The sequence below is a fragment of the Bos taurus genome, chromosome 5 (assembly GCF_002263795.3).
Source record: "Bos taurus isolate L1 Dominette 01449 registration number 42190680 breed Hereford chromosome 5, ARS-UCD2.0, whole genome shotgun sequence".
NCBI classification, from domain to species: domain Eukaryota; kingdom Metazoa; phylum Chordata; class Mammalia; order Artiodactyla; family Bovidae; genus Bos; species Bos taurus.
The window spans coordinates 7,604,470-7,631,956 of NC_037332.1; the positions used below are offsets into that span (position 1 = coordinate 7,604,470).

At 35.6% G+C, this 27,487-nt stretch overlaps 1 protein-coding gene across 7 annotated transcripts in view; it reads left to right on the plus strand.

Moving 5' to 3' along the window:
- NAV3 (neuron navigator 3) overlaps window positions 1-27,487 on the plus strand; it is an 893,819-nt gene that overhangs the window by 814,552 nt on the left and 51,780 nt on the right. For all 7 annotated transcript variants that reach the window (XM_059886494.1, XM_059886491.1, XM_059886495.1 and 4 more), the window contains 4 exons: window positions 4,620-4,643; window positions 7,290-7,367; window positions 16,748-16,831; window positions 26,714-26,825. In XM_059886494.1, coding sequence (XP_059742477.1) covers window positions 4,620-4,643; window positions 7,290-7,367; window positions 16,748-16,831; window positions 26,714-26,825 — 298 coding nt within the window. The remainder of the gene's footprint in view (window positions 1-4,619; window positions 4,644-7,289; window positions 7,368-16,747; window positions 16,832-26,713; window positions 26,826-27,487) is intronic.

Below are 27,487 nucleotides of genomic sequence, written 5' to 3' on the forward strand. Positions count from 1 at the left end.
GGTTTTGTACTTTTAATCTACTTTGTATTGATTTAATAAGAGTGAGGGCTGTGTTAGTTCTTTGTGGATCCCTTCAGCATATTTCCTAACACACAGCTAATAATAAAGCAAATATTTTTTAATTAATAAATTTGAAAGGATGAATGAATGGCCAAGAAAGGCCTACAGAATAAAGAAACATCTAATATATATTTTATTTAGGCAAGATGTTTTATACTGTTTACCATCCTTGAGGACATTGAGCCAGCTTCAAAACCATTATTTAACACTGAGAAGTAAATCATGTTTCATCATATATCATCAATCTATACCTAAACCACCAAAAGAAATATAATATTAATAATCTGGCTCATTGCTTCCACTTTATGGTAACAACTACCAAGTATTGCTAACCAAAGCATATGAAAGAAAGCAAAGATTAAAGAAAAAGTTATGAAAAATCAGCAAACAAAATGATTCTATACAGTATGCATATACATATATATAATTAATATGTAATAGTTATGCATGTAGTTAGTGTATGTAACTTATTCAGGGTTTTTTATTAATAATAAGAATGTGATGGATTTCTTTTTAGACAATTTTTGTAAATAAAATACAATGCTCTTTTAAACATGCAAAGTACTTACTGAGCGTCAGTTCTGTATAATCCTAGCAATCCTAAAAGCAGGATTTGGACAGAATAAACTGGCAGTAAATATTCAAAATACCAGGGAAACCAAATAGGGTTAATCACACCATATGTGTCAAGGTAAACAACTTCCAACTTTCTTTCTGTCTATGAAATTGTCTTAAAATTCCAATATATGTCTGATTCAAAAATCAAACTATATGAAACTTTGAAATTATTATAATTTTAAAATTTTGAATTTTTACTTAAAGATTCACTTAACTTTAAAATAAATTTGAGATGTAAAACATTAAAGCTTTATGTCAATGTTTATTTTTAAAACAGTTTTGTTATAAAGGCTATTGGGATTCTACTAGGTAACTACTGTTTATATAACCACTATCTTACTAAGTATTCAGTTCAGTTCAGTCACTCAGTCGTGTCCTACTCTTTGTGATCCCGTGGACTGCAGCATGCCACGCCTCCCTGTCCCTTACCAACTCCCGGAGTTTACTCAGACTTATGTCCATTGAGTCGGTGTGCCATCCAACCATCTCATCCTCTGTCATCCCCTTTTCCTCTCGCCTTCAATCTTTCTTAGCATCAGGGTCTTTTCCAATGAGTCAGTTCTTCGCATCTGGTGTTTCAGAAGTTTCAGTTTCAGTATTAGTCCCTCCAATGAATATTCAGGATTTCCTTTAGGATGGACTGGTTGGATCTCCTTGCAGTCCAAGGGACTCTCAAGAGTCTTCTCCAACACAGTTCAAAAGCATCAATTCTTCAGCACTCAGTTGTGTTTATAGTCCAACTCTCAAATCCATACATGACTACTGGAAAAACCGTAGCTTTGACTAGATGGACCTTTGTTGGCAAAGTAATGTCTCTGCTTTTTAATATGCTGTCTAGGTTGGTCATAACTTTTCTTCCAAGGAGCAAGTGACTTTTAATTTCATGGCTGCAGTCACCATCTTCAGTAATTTTGGAGCCCCCCCAAAATAGTATGTCACTGTTTGCAATGTTTCCCCATCTATTTGCCATGAAGTGATGGGACCAGATGCCATGATCTTAGTTTTCTAAATGTTGAGTTTTAAGCCAACTTTTTCACTTTCCTCTCTCACTTTCATCAAGAGGCTTTTTAGTTTCTCTTTGCTTTCTGCCATAAGGGTAGTATCATCTGCATATCTGAGGTTATTGATCTTTCTCCTGGCAATCTTGATTCCAGGTTGTGCTTCATCTGGCCCAGTGTTTCTCATGATGTACTCTGCATATAAGTTAAATAAGCAGTGTGACAATATACAACCTTGATGTACTCCTTTCCCAATTTGAAACCAGCCTGTTGTTCCATGTCCAGATGCAACTGTTGCTTCTTTACCTGCATACAGATTTCTCAGGAGGCAGGTCAGGTGGTCTGGTATTCCCCCCATCTCTTGAAAAACTTCCCAGTTTGTTGTGATCCACACAGTCAAAGGCTTTGGCATAGTCAATAAAGTAGAAGTAGATGCTTCTCATAACTGTCTTACTTTTTTGATGATCCAACAGATGTTGGCAATTTGATCTCTTGTTCCTCTGACTTTTCTAAATCCAGCCTGAACATCTGGAAGTTCATGGGTTATGTACTGTTGAAGCCTGGCTTGGAGAATTTTGAGCATTACTTTACAAGCGTGTGAGATGAGTGCAATTATGCAGTAGTGTGAGCATTCTTTGGCATTGCCTTTCCTTGGGACTGGAATGAAAACTGACTTTTCCTGTCCTGTGGCCACTGCTGAGTTTTCCAAATTTTCTGGAATATTAAGTATAGCACTTTCACAGCATCATCTTTTAGGATTTGAAATAGCTCAACTGGAATTCCATCACCTTCACTAGTTTTGTTTGGAGTGATGCTTCCTGAGGCCCACTTGAGTTCTCATTCCAGGAGGTCTGGCTCTAGGTAAGTGATCACACCACCATGGTTATCTGGATCATGACGATCTTTTGTATATAGTTCTTCTGTGTATTCTTGCCACCTCTTCTTAATATCTTCTGCTTCTATTAGGTCCATACCATTTCTGTCCTTTATTATGCCCACCTTTGCATGAAATATTCCCTTGGTATCTCTCATTTTCTTGACGGCATCTCTAGTCTTTCCCATTCTGTTGTTTTCCTCTATTTCTTTGCACTGATCACTGAGGAAGGCTTTCTTATCTCTCCTTGTTATTCTTTGGAACTCTGCATTCAAATGGGTATATCTTTCCTTTTCTCCTTTGCTTTTCACTTCTCTTCTTTTCACAGCTATTTGTAAGGCTCCCTCAGACAACTGTTTGCCTTTTTGCCTTTCTTTTTCTTGGGGATGGTCTTGATCCCTGCTTCCTGTAGAATGCCACAAACCTCCATCCATAGTTCTTCAGGCACTCTGGTCTATCAGATCTAATCCCTTGAATCTATTTGTCACTTCCACTGTATAATCATAAGGGATTTGATTTAAGTTATACCTGAATGTCTAATGGTTTTCCCTATTTTCTTCAATTTAAGTCTGAATTTGGCAATAAGGAGTTCATGATCTGAACCATAGTCATCTCCCAGTCTTGTTACTATCTATCCCAGTATCTTACTAACTATACATATTTTTAAGACTAGAGAAAATATATAAAAGAACAAAACCCTGTTTAAAAGAGGTGCTTATGCATAAAAAAATATCCTGAGTTATTTTACTTTGATTCATTTTATGTTTTCTGGAGAAATGAAAGAATTAAAAAGTGGTTCAGGTAGTTCTGCATCAGTTAATCAGGAAGTGTCTGGAAAAGAGAGATAGGAGGTAAGAGATTGTTTTTCAGCCTTGGAGCTGCTCGAGGCAGTGAACAGACTTGTAATATTCAGCAATATTATGCATTCTCCAGCTTTTTTCAGGTTGAGGGAGCTTCCCAAGTATAATGGCACATGTAACTCATTGGCATTTTTGCAGCCCTGTGAGAAGAAGAAAAACAGAGCTAGGAGTTTTCTACAGCTGAGGCCAAAACACCCCTTGAGGTCCTACAGCAGTGCTTATTTCTGGCATCTGTAGAGCCTGTGTTTGCCAACCACTTTTCTCACCACTTCACAACTGGGTGTTTTACTGTTTTGCTGACTTGCAGCCAAATAAACTTATTTAATGATCATTGCTGCTGCTGCTGCTAAGTCGCTTCAGTCGTGTCCGACTCTGTGCGACCCCATAGGCGGCAGCCCACCAGGCTCCCCCGTCCCTGGGATTCTCCAGGCAAGAACACTGGAGTGGGTTGCCATTTCCTTCTCCAATGCATGAAAGTGAAAAGTCAAAGTGAAGTCGCTCAGCCGTATCCGACTCTTAGCGACCCCATGGACTGCAGCCCACCAGGCTCCTTGGTCTATGGGATTTTCCAGGCAGGAGTACTGGAGTGGGGTGCCATTGCCTTCTCCAATGATCATTAGGAAAAAGTAAACAAAATAGTAGCTAATACGCTGATTTTCTGTGGCTGTCAGTACAGGTAAATGTTTTTCCTGTAGTTGGATTTGGTATTCTTTATGATTTATAAATCACAGAATAAAATTCCGACTCCTAGGTCTTGGCTAAAAATCTCTATGATTTCATGGAGCACAAATTTCCTAAAATCTGTATTAAAAAAAAAAAACAAAAACCTCTATTACTTTTTTCTGCACTCACCTTTTATAAAATATAATTTTATAACTTTTGTTTGTGTTATTTGTTGTCTGCATCTTAGGGTAGCACCATCTTTTAATTCTATACTTTTAAAGATTTTAAGACACAATATATATCCATCAGTCAAATAACCTATGTTTTCAAAATACAATATGGTCTATATATAAATAAATATCATTGCAGTTCTACAGTTCCTGCTTTCACTATTAATTTATTTAATATCTTATATTTTATTATTCTTACGTTAGACCAAAATAACATTTTAAATGACACAGTATATTTATTGTATTCTTTTATACTGTGAAATAAATTAATACTAATTATTTACAGTTAAATTATTTTTCCTTTTATCTTTTACAGGCTGAAGAGAAGGCTCATTCAGAGGTAAGAACACAGCAGCATTTTTAGTTGACTATTTTCGATTGCATTTAGGATGAAATGAGTAGTTCTACCGCCAGAGGGCTCTGTGATACAGCCCATGACTCAACACTGCTGATAGAGGTGACCCAGCAATGATAAACAGTCTTGGATATTTTCTCTTAAAAGAAAGTGAAACTTAAGTTTTTAGAAGCAAACTCTCTTCTCACATTCTAGCTTGGGGTCTTAACTCAGCACCTATTAAGTTGTCTCTAGTAGTAATCACTTAAAAATCTTTGATGCATGAATAAATGTGTGGTCTCTTCCCCCACTGCTGTAAGACTAATCACAGGATTATGGCAAGTATTACATTTGAGGCCCTAGACCCCCACAATGCAGTTTACCAGCATCTCAGTCCATCTATTATTTGGTCCCAGTACTTTTCTGCTTCTAATCACTTGGCTAATGCAGTATGTTATTCTAATCACACACTTCACAAGTATTTCATTATAATCACATACGAATCAGATTGCAACCTGGAGAGAACATTCTTTTTCTTTCCCTTTGTTTGAAAGTTGTCCTTCCAAGGAGAGCAGAGGGACTTCAATTAGGCCTTTATTCACAATGTGCTAATGACTATTTGATTGGTTTTACCCTGAGCAAAGAAAAATGCTTTGGCAATAGCCTTTGCAAAGGAACTATTCCCTTTGAAGTTTTATTTTATCTGTCTTCTAAAGTTTTGTACTATTTTCTTTACAATATGTACATTAAAATATATTTTATTTTCTATATATATATTAGGACTTCCCTGCTGGCTCAGGTGGCAAAGCATCTGTCTATAATGAGGGAGACCTGGGTTCGATCCCTGGGTCGGGAAGATTCCCCTGGAGAAGGAAATGACAATCCACTCCAATACTATTGCCTGGAAAATCCCATGGACAGAGGAGCCTGGTAGGCTCTAGTCCATGGGGTCGCAAAGAGTCGGACACAACTGAGCGACTTCACTTTCAATAAAAATATTGAGAAAGTGTAAATTATGCCAATTTTATCTGTATAATTGCTAGACCAAAGAGTAAATATGATTTTGAAAAACTTAAATTATTTATGTATGGCGACATGGCAGAGCTTCCTACATTGATCATAATATGTGTAGCTACTAAGGCGTACAAGTACCACATCTATTTGCCATATTAGTAGTTACCCACCTCCACTTTAATTATTCATAGCCATAGTGGGTCATTTTCTTTAATGATTTACATTAGTTTCAGGTTTATTGTAGTCTTAATTTTAAAGGAAACATAATCATGTAATAGAGAATAGAAATTTAAGAAGTGTTCTTTGGACTTTGTACTGTTTTAAGAATGAAATAGATGCCTCTTAGAACTATTTGTGGTCACTATCATCTGAATGAACCCAAATTCTCTTTGGATCTCGGTGTGTCTTTTTTTTAAAGTACAGGAGTCAAATGGAATCACATCTACTGAAATTATATTAATATCCCCTGCTTCTATTCCCAGTTTAAAATTTTGTTCTTTTTTAGAATCTTTGAATATTGACCACCATTTCTTCTCTACAAAAATCTAATGAGTAGGAAAAAATAAGCACTTAATGAACTGTACCAAGAATGTTCTTTCAAACTAAGATAGTGTTTTGAAAGTCCAACTACAACAATAGCAACTTGTTTTTGAAGAAATGAGAATCATCAGAGTAGAATGTTTGGCATCTAAGTAATTAAAATCCCTTGAGACCAAAAGTGTACTTGTAAACTTAGTCTTAGATTCTTGTAAACATTTTAACCTTACTAATCACTGTTTTTCATGGCATCATAAGACATGCAGATTAAACTGTGGAAAGTACTGAAACTTAAAAATGATACATACTCTCACCTTTTTTTGGTTCAATTTATTTGAGTATGGAGTGAACCGAAAAAGGAAAATGTTTTAGCATATTTTTGTTATTGGTTTATCTAGCCATTTACACAGTTTTACTGATTTTTCCCCTGTTTTTCCAAACTATGGATAATCTGTAAGGCGATTCTGCTTGGAGCTCATAGTAACTCACTGAATAAATGACATTATAATAAATATTTGAGAAGGCTTCTCTAAGTGTTAGTAATGAAAACTCCAGCCAATAAAATTATTTTCAAGTATAGAATCATTAAATGTTGAATTGTAGCCAACTTTCAGTGACTGTGGGAATATTCTACAGCTTATTAGTACTTATCAAAATATAGGAAATAAAAATAAACATACAAAAATGGATAGAAAAAGAAAAAGACTCAGAAAATATATATGTGTATTTAATTTTTAAAAAGAAAAGCTTTTATTACCATAAATTTCTAGAGATAGAAGGACCAATAGACAAAGTGAACTGATTCTGGATTCAAATAGCAATGGCAAATAAGCACTGAAGCAAGCAGCAAATGAACAAAAAAGCATCCTTTAATGTGACAATTCAAACTTCAGTTGTGAACACAGGCACTTGCCTTTCTTCTTATAAGTGGCATTTAATTGTTACTCAGCCAGTTTTTACATTTCTTTAAGTTTTGGAAATTGGTGCTGATACAGTGGTATTAGAATGAACTAATTATAGAGTTTGCTTTTTTTGGACTAAGTTCTTAGTTTTAAGTTAAAATCTACTACCATATTGATTTGATTTTTTAATTACATTCAGCAAATCCATAAACTACGGAGAGAGCTGGTTGCATCACAAGAAAAAGTTGCCACCCTCACATCTCAACTTTCAGCAAATGTAAGTCACTTTTAATTTTTTTGACATATTAAAACAGACATTTATATAGTAAATGAGATAATTCTAGTAACAGGCTCACAAACATTAGATGTCCACATGATACAGACTTAAGTCTCTAAATCAGGGGACGTGCACATGGAATCATAACATCTAAATCCAAGGTGATGAGGAATCAGAATGTGGTTAAAATGGCTTTTTGTCTCTTGTAAGGTTGGAATGTTGGTAACATCTAGAAAGGTCATTTCTTTTCTTATTTCTTATTTTTATCATTCCTCATACATAAGACTTTCTTAAGCCACAAGACAGTGAGGGCTTGACAGTGACTGACCATGGAAGATAAAAAATTCATGCACGCAGACTCCTTCAGCACAATTTATTGAACAATTAATGAAGCATCCAATTAATTCTCCAAAATTAGGTTGGTCTGAATTTGGATATCTTAGCTATATTGTAAAGGAGCTATAGTTCTGTCGAAAACCTTGGTAGCCTTCTCATAGTTTAAGGAGCCAAAGATAGCAAAAATGATGGTGATAAAGACTGCCAATGATATTACCATTTACTGAAGATCTGTCAGTGTGCCAGGGAGCACTCAGAGTAGATGCAGACGTCCCGGAGGACATGTGGCGTTGTGCCTGGTCCTGAGGAACAGGGTCTCGAAGCAGCAGTGAGGGGTGAGGAAGCTCCTGCTGTTTTGCCATGTGTCCTGACACCTTTGCTCAACATCAATCTGCTCACTCCCACTGGGTGGCTTTGGGCCTGTTCACTGCCTTACCACGCTCTGCTCTCTCCCTGGAGTTTTTCCATCTCAACAAAGCTTGACATAGCAAAAGTGAGCAGGTGTGGGCCCATTGTGTATGATTTAAATAAGAGAGAATTTCCTTCTGCAGTGTTTAAGTTCGTTCCCTCACAAGGAGTTCATTTTAGCACTGTATTTGAATTGATTTTATCTTTTTTTAACTTTGCGGGAAGTTTGTCTGCAATGAGGAAGGCTTCTATGCCCTGGATAGTAAAGATACAAATGTCTTGAATGATTACTCAGAGTTTTCTTTTCTTTTGTAAATGTCTCTTGAATGGACTTGTATACTCAGTTATTGGATTAATAAATTACTGCTATACAAAATGGAATTTGTGCTTTTACACAGTGATATATATATACCATCTCCATTTAAAAAGTAATGCAGTTGACCCTTGAACAACACAGGTTGAACTGTGCAGGTCCACTTATGCATGGATATTTTAAACTCCTCACATAAGTGGATTCACACATTAATTATCTGTATATAAATGGACCCACATAGTTCAAATCCATGTTGTTCAGAGCTCAACTATACACCATCCATGGTTGGTTGACCTCTTGAATGTGTAATTCAAATGCGGAGGGCCAACTATGATATGTGAGTATTCATGGACTTTGGTCCTGAAACTAATCTCCCATGGATACCAAGTGACAAATGTACATGTATATTGTATTAAAAAGAAAAACAGAAATTAAAATAAGCATTTAATAAAAGCATTTAATAAAAAATAAAGCATTAAATAAAATAAAGCATTAAATAAAAAATTTAAAAAGCATTTAATAAGAAGAAAATATATTTGTTTTTCCTGCTGAGGCTCCCAATTCCATTCATGGTTATTGATTTCTTCTGTGTCCTTTAAACATTGTTCTTCTATATACTCATGAATACATATATATATAGTGCACATTTGCAAAGGCTTACACACACACACACACACACACACACACACACACCCCGGTGGAAGGAACCAAGTTCTAACATAGGAGGACTGTCCTGGGGGACAACTTAGTGCCACTGTTTCAAAGGATAACATTTTAAAAACATTTTAAAAACATGTGAGACATTGGCTACCTACCACTTCTCTCAAGTCATGCATGCCACACTGTGATCACTGATTTGTTTTCATGACTATGGAGTATGAATCCTCAGCTGGCAATTGATATGACCTTCATCCATGAGTATAGTTTCTTACAGTTAAAAAAAAAGTGTTCTTTTATGCATAAAGCAGAGATATACAGAGAGAATATAAATAGGTATCCATCATATCTGTGATAATAAAATGGCCATGGAAGAAGGGGGCAATTAGAGAAAAAAAAAATCTATATTGTCTCCCTAAGGGTCAATAAAGAAGAAAAAAAGTAAGAAACACAAAATTAGAGAAAGTGGTGGCAAATACATAAATTTGTTTAAAAAGTGCTAGTCTTGGAAAAATGATCCAAATATCTCCAGCCTTTCCTGTCCATGTCTGTGTTATCAGTAATAGTATATTTTACACATGGCTGGGAGCTTAATCCTATTTTGTATGTTATTCTAGTTTTATGTCATAATACATTTTAGAAATATTCTCAGATCACCTCAGACCCACACAAAACACCACACATAGAACCTTTATTTTGTTTAATAGTGAAAAAATTGGAAATAACAGAAATGTTTTAATAGGTTGATGGATAAACAACTTCTGATACATACATACATACCATGGACAATAGCTATTAATACACACAGCAACTTGGATGGATCTCAAGTGCATTAAGCTGAGTGAAAAAAGTCTGACTTTTAAAGTCACATGCTGTAGAATTCCATTTGTTCAACATTCTCGAATGACAAAATTGTATTGATTGCCAGGGTCTAGGAATGGTGGTCACCTCCTTCCTGAGAGGTGAGTATAAAACTAGGGAGAGCTTGGTGGTGATGAAAGGTGGTTCTTTACATGTGTGCATGTGCATATGTGTACCAATAATGAACTTCTGGCTTTGACGTTACACTGCTGCTGCTACTGCTGCTAAGTCACTTCAGTCGTGTCCGACTCTGTGCCACCCCATAGATGGCAGCCCACGAGGCTTCCCCATCCCTGGGATTCTCCAGGCAAGAACACTGGAGTGGGTTGCCGTTTCCTTCTCCAATGTAGCCATGGATGCAAGCTGGGTAAAGGGGTACAGGAGTCCTTTCTGTACTCTCTTTGAAACTTCTTGTGAATGTATAATTATTTCAAGTTAAAAGAGCAAACACCTAAAGATCTATCACAATTTTTAAAAGAGATGTCTAGTTTTTAATTTCTTGCACATTTCTATCTTATTTCACCATTTAGTGCTTTTATTATTTGGTGGTAATATGCATTGTTAAAGTTTTTCACCATCAGATAAATGTATTGCTGAAACTGTCAGAAGATAAAAGTCAGGAGATTCAGATAATGAAGATATGCATTATCTTCTACTCTTTTACAAAACAGTTTATCAAAATTCACTTTAAAGCTATTGCAGTAGTGAAGAACTTGTATAAGTGGATGAGTTCATCAATGTTTATAAAATAATTTTATTGCCAATCCTATTTTAAACATTTAATAGTTTCATAATTACTAGGGGTAGAGTCTTATATATTTATGTCCCTTTGTATTTTTAAGGATATAATCTCCTATACACATTCAGAAATTTGAATTATTTATAAGGTACAAACTGTCTTGAATTCATTATCTTTAGCATCTAGTTTAAAATGTCACTTTAGATTCAGTGCACCATTATGAGTCATCAAAGGATTTACTTGAGAAAACGCTTGGTTTTTCCTCAGTTCTAGGAAATGCTGCATTTGAATTTCATCCAGAGTGTGCTTTACTTCATTGCCTCTGAGTTGGCATCTGTTGATGTATGTAATATATATACGCATATTTTAATATACTTTTATAAAAATTAATTATAAGACTGAAAAAAGTTTCTGTAAAATTGCTTCAATATAAGTCAAAAAATGTTTACTCTTGTACATTTCCTATTTGGAGTTAGAGATATGTCTTTTATTATTTTATTCAAACCACAAGTAAACTTAACTTTTTGGTTAAATGAGATCGCTATAACGGCCATTGTTGTATAGAAGTGTAATAGCCATGGTTTATAAATATAAGTTGGAGAAGGCAATGGCACCCTACTCCAGTACTCTTGCCTGGAAAATCCCATGGATGGAGGAGCCTGGTAGGCTGCAGTCCATGGGGTCGCTGAGGGTCGGACACAACTGAGCGACTTCACTCTCACTTTTCACTTTCATGCCCTGGAGAAGGAAATGGCAACCCACTCCAGTGTTCTTGCCTGGAGAATCCCAGGGACGGGGGAGCCTGGTGGGCTGCCGTCTATGGGGTCGCACAGAGTCAGACAGGACTGAAGTGACTTAGTAGTAGTATAAATATAAGTTGCAATGTTTGGTTCTATAGAAAATATCATTAACTGTTATTGTTTATTTAGTAGTCATTTTAAGATCTATTCAGTTTACTTAATATATAAATAATTCTGTCAGGGCTTAAATGTTTTTCCTAAATTTGGGGTATTTTTGGTTTTTGTAATTGGTGTATCAGATGATTGGACCTGACATTATTATATTTATATGGAGTCCACACAGCAATCTGTGTTTTAATATTTAAATTGGAAACATCTGCTTCTCTACTAAAATGTCTTTTTCCCCTTTGTTAAAAGGGGCACTGGTAAGTCAGAAATATATATGGCTATCTCATCTCATTTGCCTGACAGAGTATAACCCACGTTCAGTGGAAGGTACACTGAGCCTACCCAGCAATTTGTGCAGGTCTCTGCGCAGAGCTGAGAAAGCCCTGGGAAGCCTCTTCATAGAGGTGTGTGCATTAGGATGTCTGTAGAAAGGAGAGGAGCAATGTGGGCCAGTACTGTCGCCTGGCTTTCTTTGAATGAGTACCATTGAACCATTGAACAGGAGCCCCACAGTCCATGGCCCCCAGGAACGAATGGTCATATCAGACAGACAGCCAGTTACCCCTGACCTCTCGCCCACAACTGCTTAAAGCCAAGCCAGGTGGAATGCATTTATTTGTGTCTTAACGTATTTTCTTACAAATACCAGCCCTTAGATAATCTGGAAATGGGCACGAAGGCTAGTTATTACTACTAGCTTTCAAAGATATTGCTGAATGAATGTGTAACAAAAGAAAGTGCTTTGCCTTTCAGCACGTAAGTCATTTAACCAAACATTTCTCAGGTTTTATTTTGCTTAGGATTGTGCCCTATTTCTTTGCTCTAAAGAGCAAATACTAAATGTATTTTTACATAATCAGGCAGTTACTTTTGTTTTTCTGCATCTCACTTAAGAAAAAATATTTTGCACATAATTAACAATGACAAACACTGTAGGGATAATTATATATATAGATATATAGATATATGAAATCTTTATGATGTTTCAGAGTCATGTATATAAAATCATCTATACCTAGCTACCTATCTATCTATCCCCATATACATCTATGTAAAGAGTATTTTTTATTTTATTGATGGGATGTTGTTGAATTCTGAATGAACAAATGCAACTGCAGGCATTTTTCACAATGGTATTCCATCTTATTGTTTAGTACCACAATTCTTTACATGTGTATTCAGATTATGTTATGTGATTCCCAAACTAAAGACAGTATATTTTAAAAACTTATCCCTTAACTAATATTCAGTCTTGTCTATTTTATTACCTTGACAGACTTTACCTAACACAAGCAGGGAATATTCATTAATCAGTTCAGTTCAATTCAGTTGCTCAGTCATGTCCAACACTTTGCAACCCTATGGACTACAGCACGCCAGGCTTCCCTGTCCATCACCAACTCCTGGAGCTTGCTCAAACTCATGTCCATTAAGTCAGTGATGCTATCTAACCATCTCATCCTCTGTCGTCCCCTTCTCCTCCTGCCTTCAGTCTTTCCCAGCATCAGGGTCTTTTCTATGAGTCAGTTCTTCACATCAGGTGGCCAAAATATTGGAGCTTCAGCTTCAGCACCAGTTCTTCCATTCAATATTCAAGACTGATTTTGTTTACGACTGAAAGGTTTGATCTCCTTACAGTCCATGGGACTCTCAGGAGTCTTCTCCAGCACCACAGTTCAAAAGGATCAATTCTCTGACACTCAGCCTTCTTTATTGTCCAACTCTCGCATCCATACATGTCCACTGGAGAAACCATAGCTTTTACTATACAGACCTTTGTTGGCAAAGTAATGTTTTTTATTATAAAGTAATGCTTTTTATTATACTAAGTTGGTCATAGCTTTTCTTCCAAGGAGCAAGAGTCTTTTAATTTCATGGCTGCAGTCACCATCTGCAGTGATTTTGGAGCCCGAGAAAATAAAGTCTGTCACTGTTTCCATATCTATGTGCCCTTAATACACTAATGCAACTTTACTCTGACTTGAAAATTATGCAACTTCTAAGGGAAAACTCAGAACCTGTAAACTATGATTAACAGTCCCCCTGAAAATCCACAGTTTTTTTAAAGTCATCATTTTATAAAGTTTTTCAGATAAGATATATTTTCCTATAGTGTAATCTGATCTTATATTCTCTTTTCTCTCCAATAAGGTGACAAAGATTATCACTGGTAGAAATTCCTTCCTTTATTTACTTATTGTACTGCCTTTCTATTAATCTAATTGGTGAGAAATTTAACCTTGTATTATATTCAAAGTAACAAAGCTATTGTGATAAATTAAGCCAAGGAGACATAACTTAAAGCAGCACTTAATAAACATACTTTTAACATACTTTTTATTGAGAACAATATGACTCAAAATATTCTTTTATAGCCAATTATAAGTTATTATAAATTAATTAATTTATATTAATTATATAAATAATAAAGAGCAATGTTCTAAAGATTAAAAATTGGCATTCTAATGGTGAACATTTTATCTTTACTGACAACTACTACAATAAGCAATATATTGCTCAGATGGTAAAATGAACTAATTTTCTATAAAATGGCACATTCAAGGACTCATAGTCCAACAGCTAAACCTTACAGTTATTTGAGAGACTTGAAGCTTTTCAATGTTATATAGAATCTTGCATTTCTTTTGGTGAATATTAACAAAACTTTTGTATTTTAAAGGAAAGCAAGGAATTTTATCATTAGGATTTAGTAACCCACTGTATCGTCATAGCAGAATTCTTTTTAACAGTTTAAACTGGAATCAGCTCTAATGGTCACTATAGACAAATAAATTTTAAATCAGATAGAGCAGTGCTTTACAGTACATTCTAACTCCTGCTAACACACCACATGTGTGAATCTGAAAACACGATGTTAAGCAAAAGCAAGCCATCACCAAAAATATCATGCCACTTGATTCCACTTGGAAAGTTTAAAAATAGGCTAAGCTAAAACATAGTGTTTAGGGATTCAGGTTCAGGTGGCCAAACTCTATAAAATAGAGGCAAGAACATAATTATCACACGAGTCACAATAGTGGTTATCTTTGTGGAAGGCAGAAAGGACAGAGATGAAAAAGGGACAAGGGAGGATTTCCAGATCTTCAAATGTCCTGTTTCTTGACTTGGCTGCCAAGTGCATGAATGTTCACTGTGATAAACCAGTGGGCTGTACATGTTCCTTTTTTTCACTTTTAGCATAGTGTGAAGGTTAAGTACAAGAGAAAGTGGAACACAACCTTATGCCAATTTCTGAGGGTAATGAGTCTGATGTAATGACTTTCCTTGTCATTGGAAACATTTTGAAGTATAAGATACTGTTCTTTTTTTTAAAAAAAGATCATTTATCCAAATAAACCTGCTAACACACCTTGGAGTACCATTCTCAAGGTTGTGTGTATGTGTTTGAAAGAGAGAGAAAAGAGGAGAGAGGGAGAAGGGAGTGGGAAAAGAATAGATTGGAGTTTTTGGGTTATTTTTCAAATTTTGTATTAAGTACAGTTGACTTACAGTGTTGTGCCAATCTCTGCTGTACAGCAAAGTGACTCAGTTTTACATATGTAGACATTCTTTTTTATATATTTTTCCATTATGGTTTATTAAAGGATATTGAATATAGTTCATCTTCTATGCAGTAGGACCTCATTGTTTATCCATCTATATATAATCAACTATATATAATAGTTTACATCTGCTAATTCCTCACTCCCAGTTCTTCCCTCCTCCCACCGCCTCACCTTGGCAACACGTGTTCTTTCTATGTCTGTGAGTCTGTTTCTGGTTTGTAGATAGATGGAAAGAGAATAGAATTTTACGCATGGACTGAAGATTAATTGCATTTTCTACAAATTATTTTTCTATATATTACAATGTCTGAAAAAGAAAGGCATCCCAGGATAGACTCAGAGCCAGAACAAATATACTTTCATATTAATATCATCCTGTTAATGGAAAGAACTTGTACATTCTAGCTGTATGAAACTAGAACACTTTCTAACACCAATAAGGGAATGAACTTCTGGCTGTTACTTATAATGAAATAAACTTCTGGTGCCCTAACTCTTAGAACACCTGTGATCCATTTGATAATAGGTACCTCAGCCTTTCAGTTCTGGTAGGGTTACAAAGCGATTTATTTTAATTACACCCTCTCATTCCTTTCTCTTTTACCTCTCATTTACTAAATTTCCCCCATACATAGTTTATCATAGGTGGAAGTTGTAAAATATTCTATACTTGAATCTTTTATGGATGCAATAAAACTCCATCACATTGAGACAACATATCTGTGGTTCTACATCAAGCCACAGTGAGAGGTTGAAGCATGTCTTCATGCTTAGTATTCTGTGGTTCAAGCCTTTGCATAATGGTGTGTCAGTAGAAACTGGCCTATTTTAGAGCTGTAATAGGATTGTCAAATATCTCTTAATCGTGAGAGTTATGGTTATACACTGCACTGTGTATAATTCTCTGAGATTTAAAAGAAAACCCCAGAGCCACAAAAACTTAAATAAAATATGACCGAGTATTATCTCTCACTGGCCTACCTACAGTTCCTTAGTGGGAGGGAATAAAGTAAAAATAAAAGCCCTTTTTATTGAAAAGAGTTTGGAGGGTGAAGACAACTCTTTTCGATTGAATTCTCTGTAAGTAGGAAAAAAGGAAAGATAATGTTAGAGCTGTCAGCAGATGTCTGACACTTGGAGGAAGCATCAGTTCAACAGAGGAGCTAACAATATCTTCAAAGGTCATCGTGCAGGTATAAAATGTGAGGAACGTTTTTCCATTGACTGTTGGCAGTGAGTTCCTCTTGGGCTTTGAGTCTAAAAACTTGGCAACTCAGAACTTTCTGGCGGGTGTCAAATGCTCTATGATGTGCAAGTTAGAAGGTGTTATTATTTGCAAAATATCATTCCCTTTCAGTAGTTGAACTCACATTACATGTCAGGACTGAAACACTGATTTTTAAGCTGAAGTTTGGAAATAACAGATGAAGATTTGTGTTAAAGGAAAGTCAGCACTGAAAGCCAGCCATGATAGTCACAGTACTTAAAGAATAAGAATACCTGAAATTAAGCACTTTGGTAAAGTGAGGGGTTTTCATCCATCCACATAAGGTTCTGACATTTAAGATATGTTCCTTTCATTTTGTTCACAGGCTCACCTCGTAGCAGCTTTTGAAAAGAGTTTAGGGAATATGACTGGCCGACTGCAAAGTCTAACCATGACAGCGGAACAGAAGGTATGTTCAGGAATGGCCACTGGGACTTGAAATAAGGCAGCAAGTTGCATAGATGTTTAAACAACACCTGAGATGCAGCTCCTTAGAAATAATACTGAAAGGATCCACCCTCAGGTATATTGGGACTATGACAAGAGGATCCCTTTTCTTTTCAGATTTTAATTTAAAGACTTATGACTCGGATTAACCTTTTTGAGTTTGTGCGCACACACACACACACACACACACACTCACATTCTTTAAAGGCAGTCTACTATTTTACTTCTGACAGAAACTATTGAAAGAATATCTAATGTTAAGAAACAAGAGATGAATTAAAATATTCTAGGAATAATTGTTAACGCTGTTGACAGGAATTGTACGCTGACAAGAATTTTCCCAAATTCGTGGTCTATATTGTAGACCATATTGTGGTCTGAGATACTCATGAAAAAGGCCTAAAATGGAGGTTAGGGTCTTTTTAAAGTAAGGAGCCTTAGGTTCCAGTATCCATGGGACAAGACACAGTCCTGTGTAATTGGGGAATAACAAGGATGTGTTGGCATCTGGGGATGCTGTTTTTGAAGTAAAGCTAAGTGACAGCAAAAGCTTTAAAATAAACTTAAGGATTTTACAGATTGGGAGAAGGAGTACTTAAAAGAAAGAAACAGAGAAGTTGGTTCACAAAGGCAGAAATATCAAAAAGGTCCATACTAGATAGAAAAAATCTGGACACTTTCCATATGATGACCAGTAACTTACCTCTGGTCATGAATTTGGTGACCCTAATCTGAATTCTTGGATAAGTGTCTAAAAAGTCTCTAAAGTAGTGTAGAAATATTTTTAAAAATCACATACGTGTAAAATGTGAGCAGATGTCCATGGTTTTCCTCTAATTTTCAAAGAAATCCATAATCCTAGGTTTTGGATAATTTCATAATCAGTACCTATATCTTTCCATGAGGATGGCTTCAGTTTTGGCTTCAGTTCTATAAAGTCTGGTCTGGCTTTAAAGAACTAGCATGTGTTACTGAGTTTTGTCAGTTTATCATGGTTTTTTAAAGTTAAAAAAAAAAAGGTGAACAGTTCAGTTAAACCAAAAGAGAAAATCAAATATGCCTATAGATGCATGGTATGAATATAAAACTATATTCTGCTTGCCCTTATCTTTCATTCTCCTATTTCATAATCTATCCTGCCCATGAAAGAGGACATCCTCTATCCCTGTCAAGTCTGTTCAAAAACAGACGATAACAAACCGCTTTGACTGTAAATATAAATTTTATCTTAATCTTTTGGGAGGATACATATTTACAATTTCACTAAATAATATAAGGACTCAGCAAACAGGATTACAAGGCCTTTTTTAGGGCAGCTTAGTGGTAACGATTATAAATGTTAGAGTCCAGGAGCCTTGTTTAAATCTTGGTGAGGTCTGCCAAGAGCTGTAGAATCTACCTTTCCTAACTCTCAACTTTATAATTTTGAAAGCGGGTATTATAATACCTACCCGATAAAATCCTTATGAGGAAGAAGGGAGGTATTATAATGTATCACAGGCAGTGAATAATCAACAAATGTTACCTTTCTTGACATTTTTCTTCTTTCTTCCATTAAAAAAATGTAAGGTAAACCAAATTCATCGCTGGCTATGTGCCAGGCATATTGCTAGAAATCTGGATAATATTTAAGTGTAAGTATCTTTAAGAAGTCAAAATTGATATATTTTGCCTCTGCATATTTCCTTCAGCTCTTTTATATTTATAGGCAAAATTTCTCATGGAAATCAGAAATATATACATGTATATTACTTTATAATACCTATGAAAAATTTCTAAATATTTTGCAATATATCTCTATACTACAAAGAATTATATAATTGTTTTCATATTATCCTTGAAGTAATATTGCCAAAATTGTAAAGCTTTCTTAGAATATATCATAATGTCTGCAATTGCCCTTGACATTTTTTAACTGAAAATGGAATGATTGCTCTTTTAATTGAAAGCTATATAGCCACAAAGCAATGTTCATTTTATTAACATTGGGTTTTTTAACATTAGTGTTATACTTTGTTAACAATGTTTACTTTATTAATCTGGGATTTATAACTTGCTTTTTTTCCAAAGTGGTTTTAAGAATCAAATTTATTGGGTTATGATATAGCACAATTCAATGACAGAATCTATTGAAAACCAGTAGAGGAATGTATGTAAAAGGTGCTTAAGCCTAGGTAATTACTGCTCCAAAGTAGTGACTTACTGAATTGAATTGATCTCAAAGAAGCTAAGGCACAAAGGGAGATTTCTTAGAATGTGTAGTTTTCATTTTCTGACCAGGAGAGCGTAATTTAGATTGAAGAGACACACTTACAGACACTGAATTCAAGGACAAATTTATTGTAAAGTTTCTTAAATTGAGGTCATGAAATAACAAAAGACAAAACCGCTGTTCAAATAGGCATTTCTCTAAAAGCTGAGGGCATAACATTTAGCCATATTTCAGTAAAGCCATTTCTTCAGGGAGCTGAGATAAAAGGGCATATTACTCTCTGGTGATCCGACAAACCTGAGGAAAAAAGAACAGATAATATAGAGCACAGGTTTTGACACTCTCTTCTAGAATTCCAGGGTTCCTTTGTCCATGTAGTCATTCACCAAAGTTATGTTGAACTTTGATTGTGTATGAGATACTATTTTAGCTACTGAGAATTCAGCAGTGAAATACAAACACACATACACACACACACACTTACATCCTAGTTAATAACTGGTTATAATATAAAATAGAGTTCAAATTCTAGTACATGATAGATTGTGATAAAAATATAATTTCAACATGCATGATTTCAGACGAAGACAAGCACCACTGAGAAACTTTAAAGCTGAGAATCAGTATGCTGTACTGAGAAGCAAGGTGGAATGCTAACACATTAAGAACTAAAGGCCAAGATGGTCACATGTGCTTTGTTACCTAGTTTTCAAATAGATGAACTACACTAACACTCAAATCCAAGACTCCTGCTTCAGTGTGGGATTTTTAATAATCATATGGCATCAATATCCTGAAAACTGTATCAAATTTTTAATTAGAAATAGCTCCCTTGAATAGTGTTCTAAGTTTCCTCCTTGTTTCCAGGTGCCAAGTCACACTGATTCTCTTGCCAAATGTATGTGTCAAAACACTGCTTTTATATATGTGTAGCCTGGTTAAAAAAAAGGAAAAGACATGAATGAATAACTCGGGAGACAGAAAACTATGAGGTACACTTAGAAATATAACAGGATAATGCCCTGACTGTTTTCACAGAGAACCATTGCATTTTCATACTGGTTTGTTTAGTTTGTAAGTAAATATTATGTATTTACTTATGTTTTTATTTTTTTATTGAAGTGTAGTTGATTTATAATCTTTTATTAGTTTCAGGTATAGAGCAAAGTGACTCAGTTATATATAGCTATATAATAAGTTACATCTATTCTTCTCTGAATTCTTTTCCCCTGGAGGTCACTACAAAATACTGAGTATAGTTCCCTGTGCTATATATAGGCCCTGATTGATTATTTGTTTTGTATAGATAGTGTGTATATGGTAATCCCAAACTCCTATTTTTCCCCACACTGCTTTCACCTTTAGTAACCCTAAGTGTGTTTTCCTTGTCTGTCGCCTGGTCACACTAGTTTTATAAATGAGGTGGCACACCGGACACATGTCAGGCTCTTGGTGGATGAAAAATAAACTCAGGAGAGATGAAGGATGCAAGTCATAGAGGAAGGAACACCATGGGAGAGAAGAGCAAGGAGGGAAATGAAGGGAAAAGGGAAGGGAGTGTGTGGGGAAATGTGGAACCAAGGCCTGAGAGATATCTAAGGAATTTGGTCTTTGGGGACAAGGAGCCATTCAAAGGCTTTTGACACCAGACTAACAGGATGAAAGATAGTTAATGGAGGTAAAAATCTTGACTACATTTCCCAGTAGTTTAACAGCATTTCCAGTAGTTGCCAAAAAGATCAAGCTTCCTGGATAGTTCAGTGGGTAGAGAATGCATCTGCAAGGCAGGAGACACAGGTTCAAACCCTGGGTTGAGAAGATCCCCTGGAGGAGGAAATGGCTACCCACCCTAGCATTCTTGCCTGAAATATCCCATGGACAGAGGAGCCTGTCAGCTTGCAGTCCAAAGGGTTGCAAAAGTGTCAGACACGACTGAACACAAGACAAGATTCACATGTTATAGAAGAGTAAGTCTATAAATAGGAGTGGACGTCCCAGGCGGCGCTAGTGGCGAAAAACCTGCCTGCCAGTGCAGGAGACATAAGAAATGAGGGTTCCATCTCTGGTTTGGGCAGATTCCCTGGAAAAGGGAATGGCAACTCACTCCAATCTTCGTGCCTGGAGAATCCCATGGACAGAAGAGCCTGGTGGGCTATAGTCCCTGGGGTCACAAAGAGTCGGACATGACTGAAGCGACTTTGAATGGATGCATGCATGCATTCTACTTAATTACTAAGTAGAAGTAATTAAGGTAATTGTCAATAATGTTTGCCTGGACAGCAATATTATTTCTAGGTACTGCCTGATACTTACTGCTCAACAAATTGTAATGGTAACATAGTTTGATCAAGAATTTTACCTGGATTCCAGGTCCTTGTCCCTTGACTAGTACTCTTCTACCAAGATTGTTTAAAAGAATTGAGATCTAATGCCCTGAAGCATTGTGATGAAACAGTATCTTTTCACTGCATCTAAAGTGGTACTAGCAATGTACCAGCCTTGCCAGAATTGAAAAAAAAAAAGTCACTAAAATTATTATTCAGGATTTTATTTTCTTATGCTACAATAAAGGTCATCAAAATGGCAAGAATTCTGCAAATCTATATTTTTATGAATGAAATTTTTATACAGCTACTGCTGTTTTGCTGTCCTTGAAAATTTACTAAGGCTGTGTACTCACTGATAATTAAAAGACTCCCAAATCACTTCTTTATATCTAGTGCCAGAGCTGATTAGAACACATATTAAGGTGTGGTAGGTTAGTCTTGTTACAAGGTCAGAGCACAACAGAGCAATGTATTTTTGTATGAGTATTGGAGCTCAGATATTGATCTTTGTGCTAAATATAATATCTAGGGTTTGCTTATTCTCACCTCTGCCAAACTACGTTTTTGGATAGCTAGATGAATATACAATTAAATACTAAAATAGGAAATTCAGAAACAACTCTCTGGAAGTGGTTAACATAAAAGCTAAAATTTTAGTTGAATTGGGTATTTTACATTAATTCCTCCTAGCTCACGTTAAAATATTTATATCTAGAAATGTTTTTTTAAAAATTTATCACTAGACTCAGAAAATGCATTCATTAGCCTTTTAGGGTGCAGCATAATTTGAATCCGCAAGTTACTTATAGATTCAAGTTACCTATGCTACTGGGGTTTGACGAGTTCAGTTCACTTAGAACCAGGAATGGCCAGATTCATTTGGTAGAAAACCTCATGGTATTTCAAGACACACACAAGGGAATGGCAAGTGGGACATTGTCAAAGAACATGTCTAATAGCTAACATGTCTTCTAATAGCTTGATAATGTGGAATTAATTGTGTCAATATGGGGAAGCAAAAGGCAGGTTTAGTGGAAAAATTTTAATAACCTTGCCTAGAAGTTCCGGTTGGTTGAAAAGATTTGTTGCCAAGCTGTGGGATTCTCAACAAGGCCTGTCCAGGAGAAATTTGGAAAGAAGTCAGATGTAGTTAGGAAATTAGGTTGGAAAAACACCAAGCAAGGCTAGTATTCTGACACAATATTTGATCATTTTATTTTGAAGCATTTAAAATCTGACCGTGATAACTTGTTTTGCCTCAGAAATGTGTATAAAACAGTTAGAAGAGATATTGACTCCATCTAACCTCTTTTACACAAGAAACTGTCATAGAATACTGAAATCTTACATGACAAGCTTGTGTTTGAGGCATCATTATCTTGAAAGGCTCATTGTAGGTAAATAAAATTTTAGTTTGGTTCTCACATTTTAAAGTATCAGTTTTGAAAAGTTGGAAGTATAAACAAAATACTATCTGATCATCTTATTCCCAAGACCCTCTGCAGAATTGTCTAGGCCCAGTCTTCTCTTTGGCACTTAATGAGCGGAGTGGAACAGAAAACTGCTGAATTGGAGAAATAGACTTCAGATTCATCTCTTGATGGTACCTACATTTTCCAGGTTCTTTCTGAAGGCTTAAAAGGGATCCTCAAAACTTAAGTATCTTCTATTAAGTCACCTTTAAAATGAAAAGAGTATGTTAATATATTTCAGATTATCAAAGAATTTTATAGTTGGATATCGCTGGAACTCACTTCTAATTCTTTTTCTGATTCACTCTCTCCCTACCACGGCCAAAAAAAAAAAAAAAAAATACAGAAACCATAGTTGTACTTAGAGGCAACGTTGGAAGTTCCATGAATTATGACATCTTAGAAAATATGTAGCTTAAAACAATGTGAAAATCAATTTAATTATAAAGGGGAAAGAGGAACCCTAGAAGTAAACTATTTAAAAAATTGCTGTCTCAATGAAGTTTTGAAATGATTTATATTCATTTACATACTAAAAAGAGAGAAAGAAAAAAACTTACTTTGTTCCCATCCAAAGGATGTAATTCCACTGATTTAGCTATATTGAGACTTTTGTTTTATAATGAATGCTAAGGTTTTGATGTTTTTAGTATATGGCATGTATTTGATGAGACACCCTCTTGTTAAAATATGCAATAGAATTGAATTGTTTCATCATTCTTTGAAGGGAAGAAACATCTGTTTAATATAGACCAGACATTTGAACAAAATCATTCCAACATTTATTGAGATCAGATCATAAGTCAGATGAAAAGATAAACTCTTCAACAGCTAACTACACTCAATGCATTAAGTGGTCTGGACATATAGAGAAGGAACTTTTTCATTTTTCCTCAAAATAAAATTCATGTCATGTCATTGTGTATAAAGATAATTCACCATAGTCCTTAAGGGTGAAGAAGGATATTCAAAGCACAGGAAGAAATCACGTGGAAAGGCTCAGAGAAAAATATGTGCTAGTTGGAGTTATGGTGACGGTGGGTCTCATTAACAGAAGAAAGAAAAAAGGGATTTGGGAAGATACGGAGAGATAACTAGTTCAGATTTGAACAGATTATCAGTGTAGAATTTAGCTATTTTGTTTATTTAAAGTCAATGTGACATTTTATAGGTACTTGCTTATACTTACAAAGTTCTCCTGAGGAAGTACTGAGTTTGGCTAAACTAATTTTTTCATAGATGTGATTTTCCCATATATATAATGGAAATATTTCTTACATAGTTATTCTCCCTTTTGGCTTACTGTGCCACCCTGAGTGATTACTACCCTGCCAATAGCTGTTGTTTTTAATGTGATCATTCTATTTCATTAAATACAGTTTTCTGAAAAAATCAATATTACCTGACCATTCTACTTCTAATTTAAAAAAATAATAGTTTCTAGAAGAGACTTCTCTAGAAAAGAACAAAATTTGAAATAAATGAAATAAGTCAACCAACCCATAAAATTAAGCTAAATTGTTAGACATTTACATGAGATTTAATTTTCATTTTTTCCTCTTTTAACCTAAAGGCAAATGTTTTAGCACTGTTGATTTTAAATTCAAGTATGAAAATCTGAGTTTAATTAAAATTTAACATCCATGCTAGTTGTAAAATTACTTAAATTATGTGATTCATTAAATATGCACTATAGGTGTTCTTTTGTGAATATATTTTTGGTAAAAGCAGAATGAATTTCCAGTAAATATTTTATCACTTGGGAGATTTATTTTAAATAGGAAGCATATTAAATTTTGGTAAAATAATCTATTACTAGTTGGACAAGGGGCAAAATATAGATAGAAGTTGGAGAGACTGAAAAAATATGACAAATTGTGATAGATTTTTTGTCACAGTATTGGTAATTTTCACAAACATGTTCTTTTTCCTTTATGACAAATAAATGCAAGTGAAATTACAGTCAAATATTTGAGGATCCAGGTGTGAATCCAGGAGGTCACTACCGATTTTCTATTATGAGATTCTTTGATTTATAAGCTATTAAAAGTCTATAAGAGGTTTTTGTTTTTTTTTTAATGCCTGTCTTTAGGAATATGCCAGATACTCAAGGAAAATAGATATATGAGGTGCTGAGTATCTATTCTGAACTTGGATATCATTTCAATTAGCACCATCCATCTTTTTTTTAAAAAGTGTTGAAGGCTGGAATAGCCATTAGATATTCCCATGCATGAAGCAGTTTTCTTCAGTGGCACTTATCATGACCCTGCTTTTTTTGATACATACTGGGAGACATTAAGTAGGGATAAACTGCTTACTACTGAGTGAAGGACTCAAGTGCAGTTCTTTGGCTTTCTGCCAAAGATACTGGAAGAAATGATGAATGACAAATATATTATGGAGGAATTCTCCTCCTAAGAGGTCCACAGGATTCTAATTTTTAGGATTGCTATCACAGCCAGGGATACTCTGTGTTTTTGTGCTCCTGATGGAAACACTGCTTTCGCTGAAACAACACTCCAGTTCCTGGTTGTTGTTGCTACTGTTATCTAATCTTCCTTATAGTGAGTCCTTTATTTCTGGTAAAGATACTCATTTAAATAACTATGGATTATGAAATTTAGACAAGAATTTTCATTGAGACATAAAGTTACCCTAAATTCAATAAGAAAATTGTGGTGGTGGTGGTGGTGTAGTTGCTAAGTCGTGTCCGACTCTTGCGACCCCATGGACTGTAGCTTGAGAGACTCCTCTGTCCATGGGATTCTCCAGGCAAGAGTACTGGAATGGGTTGCTATTTCCTTCTCCAGGGGATCTTCCTGACCCAGGGATCGAACCCATGTCTTCTGTATCTCCTACTTTGCAGGCAGATTCCTTGGCTGAGCTACGAGGGAAGTCCCAATAAGAAAATAAGTGTCATAAAATTTTTATTTGTAAGCTTTTTAAATAATTTGACTATTTTAAGGACTATATGTTACATGTATTTCTATTCAGTTTTTAAAAATTCCTGTATTTCTTTGGCTTGCTGAAGCTAGGTCTTTATACTAGGAATTTAATTGCCTAAAACGTGCCAAAATCTAAGATGACCTTGATATGATAGCAGATTTAATAATATGGCATTTAATAGGAGTGACTTAGGAATGAATTCCAGGTTTTGTTATTGAATATGAAGACTATTTCCCAGATGCAAAACAGATGGGAAAATCTAAAATCACTCATTTGACAAAACCTCAGGGTTTCCAATTAACAGTACATGCAATATGATATACTTTTGGTAGTAGTAATAAGTTTGGTATCTAAATGAGCAATGTGCTCTCTTGTTTTAGGTCACATTGGTCAGCTTTGGGTGCGTGCATGCTCAGTCGTGTCTGACTCTTTGTAACCCTATGGACTGTAGCCTGCCAGGCTCCTCTGTCCATGGGATTCTTCAGGCAAGAATACTAGAATAGGTTATCATTTCCTCCTCCAAGGGCCTTCCTGACCCAAGGATCGAGCCTGCATCTCCTGTGTCTTCTGCATTGGCAAGATTCCAGGATTCTTTACCCTGGAAGCTCTCAGTTTGGGGTACCCTTTTAGAGAAATAAAGACTATTCAGATCACATTTGTAAGAGAGTAACCAAAACATTTTTTAAATTCTCTATCAGATTTAGCTTCTTACATTTACAAGTAAAAGATTGTAGGATACAGCTTAGAAGGTCAGCCAAGCATCCAGATCTCCCAGGACAGTAGTGCTACATAAAACCAAGCTCATTAGATAGGGAGCTGTGAATAAAAGTGGTTTGTTCTTCTCTCTAAAGTATTAAAGCTTCTAAATTCTGTTTGTTTCACAGGAGTCTGAACTGATAGAACTAAGAGAAACCATTGAAATGCTGAAGGCCCAGAACTCTGCTGCCCAGGCAGCCATTCAGGGAGCACTGAATGGTCCTGACCACCCTCCCAAAGGTATATTCAGAAATCTTGCCATTTTTTCATGCAGTCTGATAGGCATCTATTTTTATTAATTAGAGCAAAGCTGCTTTTCCTCAGTCACACTGCCTTTGATAATTGCTATTATTCAGAATCTCAGAATTTAAGAACAGGAGCCTTCAGTATCAAACTGACCTTAGGAATTGGCTCCTACAGTCGAACTCTTCTCTCTTCTTGATTTGGTGAAGTTGGGTCTAGAGAGATTAGGTAATAGATTCATATCTGCCATTGAGCAAAACAAACCAGAGAAGAAATATGGAAATTTGGATCTTTACATTAAAACATAGCAATCAATATGGTGAAGTAGTGGGTATTGGGAGCAACTTGTCCTGTGCGGTTCAGTTCAGTCTCTCAGTCGTGTCCGACTCTTTGTGACCCCATGAACCACAGCACGCCAGGCCTCCCTGTCCATCACCAACTCCCAGAGTTTACCCAAATTCCTGTGTGAGGGCAATAAGAAATATATTTTTTGTAGAAAACTTAAAGACGGGAAGAAAATGGACTAAAAGTTGGTGTGTTTTTAATTATTACTTTGCTTCAGCAGGGCTTTCAAGGTGGCTCAGTGGTAAAGAATCCACCTGCCAATGCAGGAGACAAAGGTTCAATGCCTGGGTTGGAAAAAATATCCCTTGGAGAAG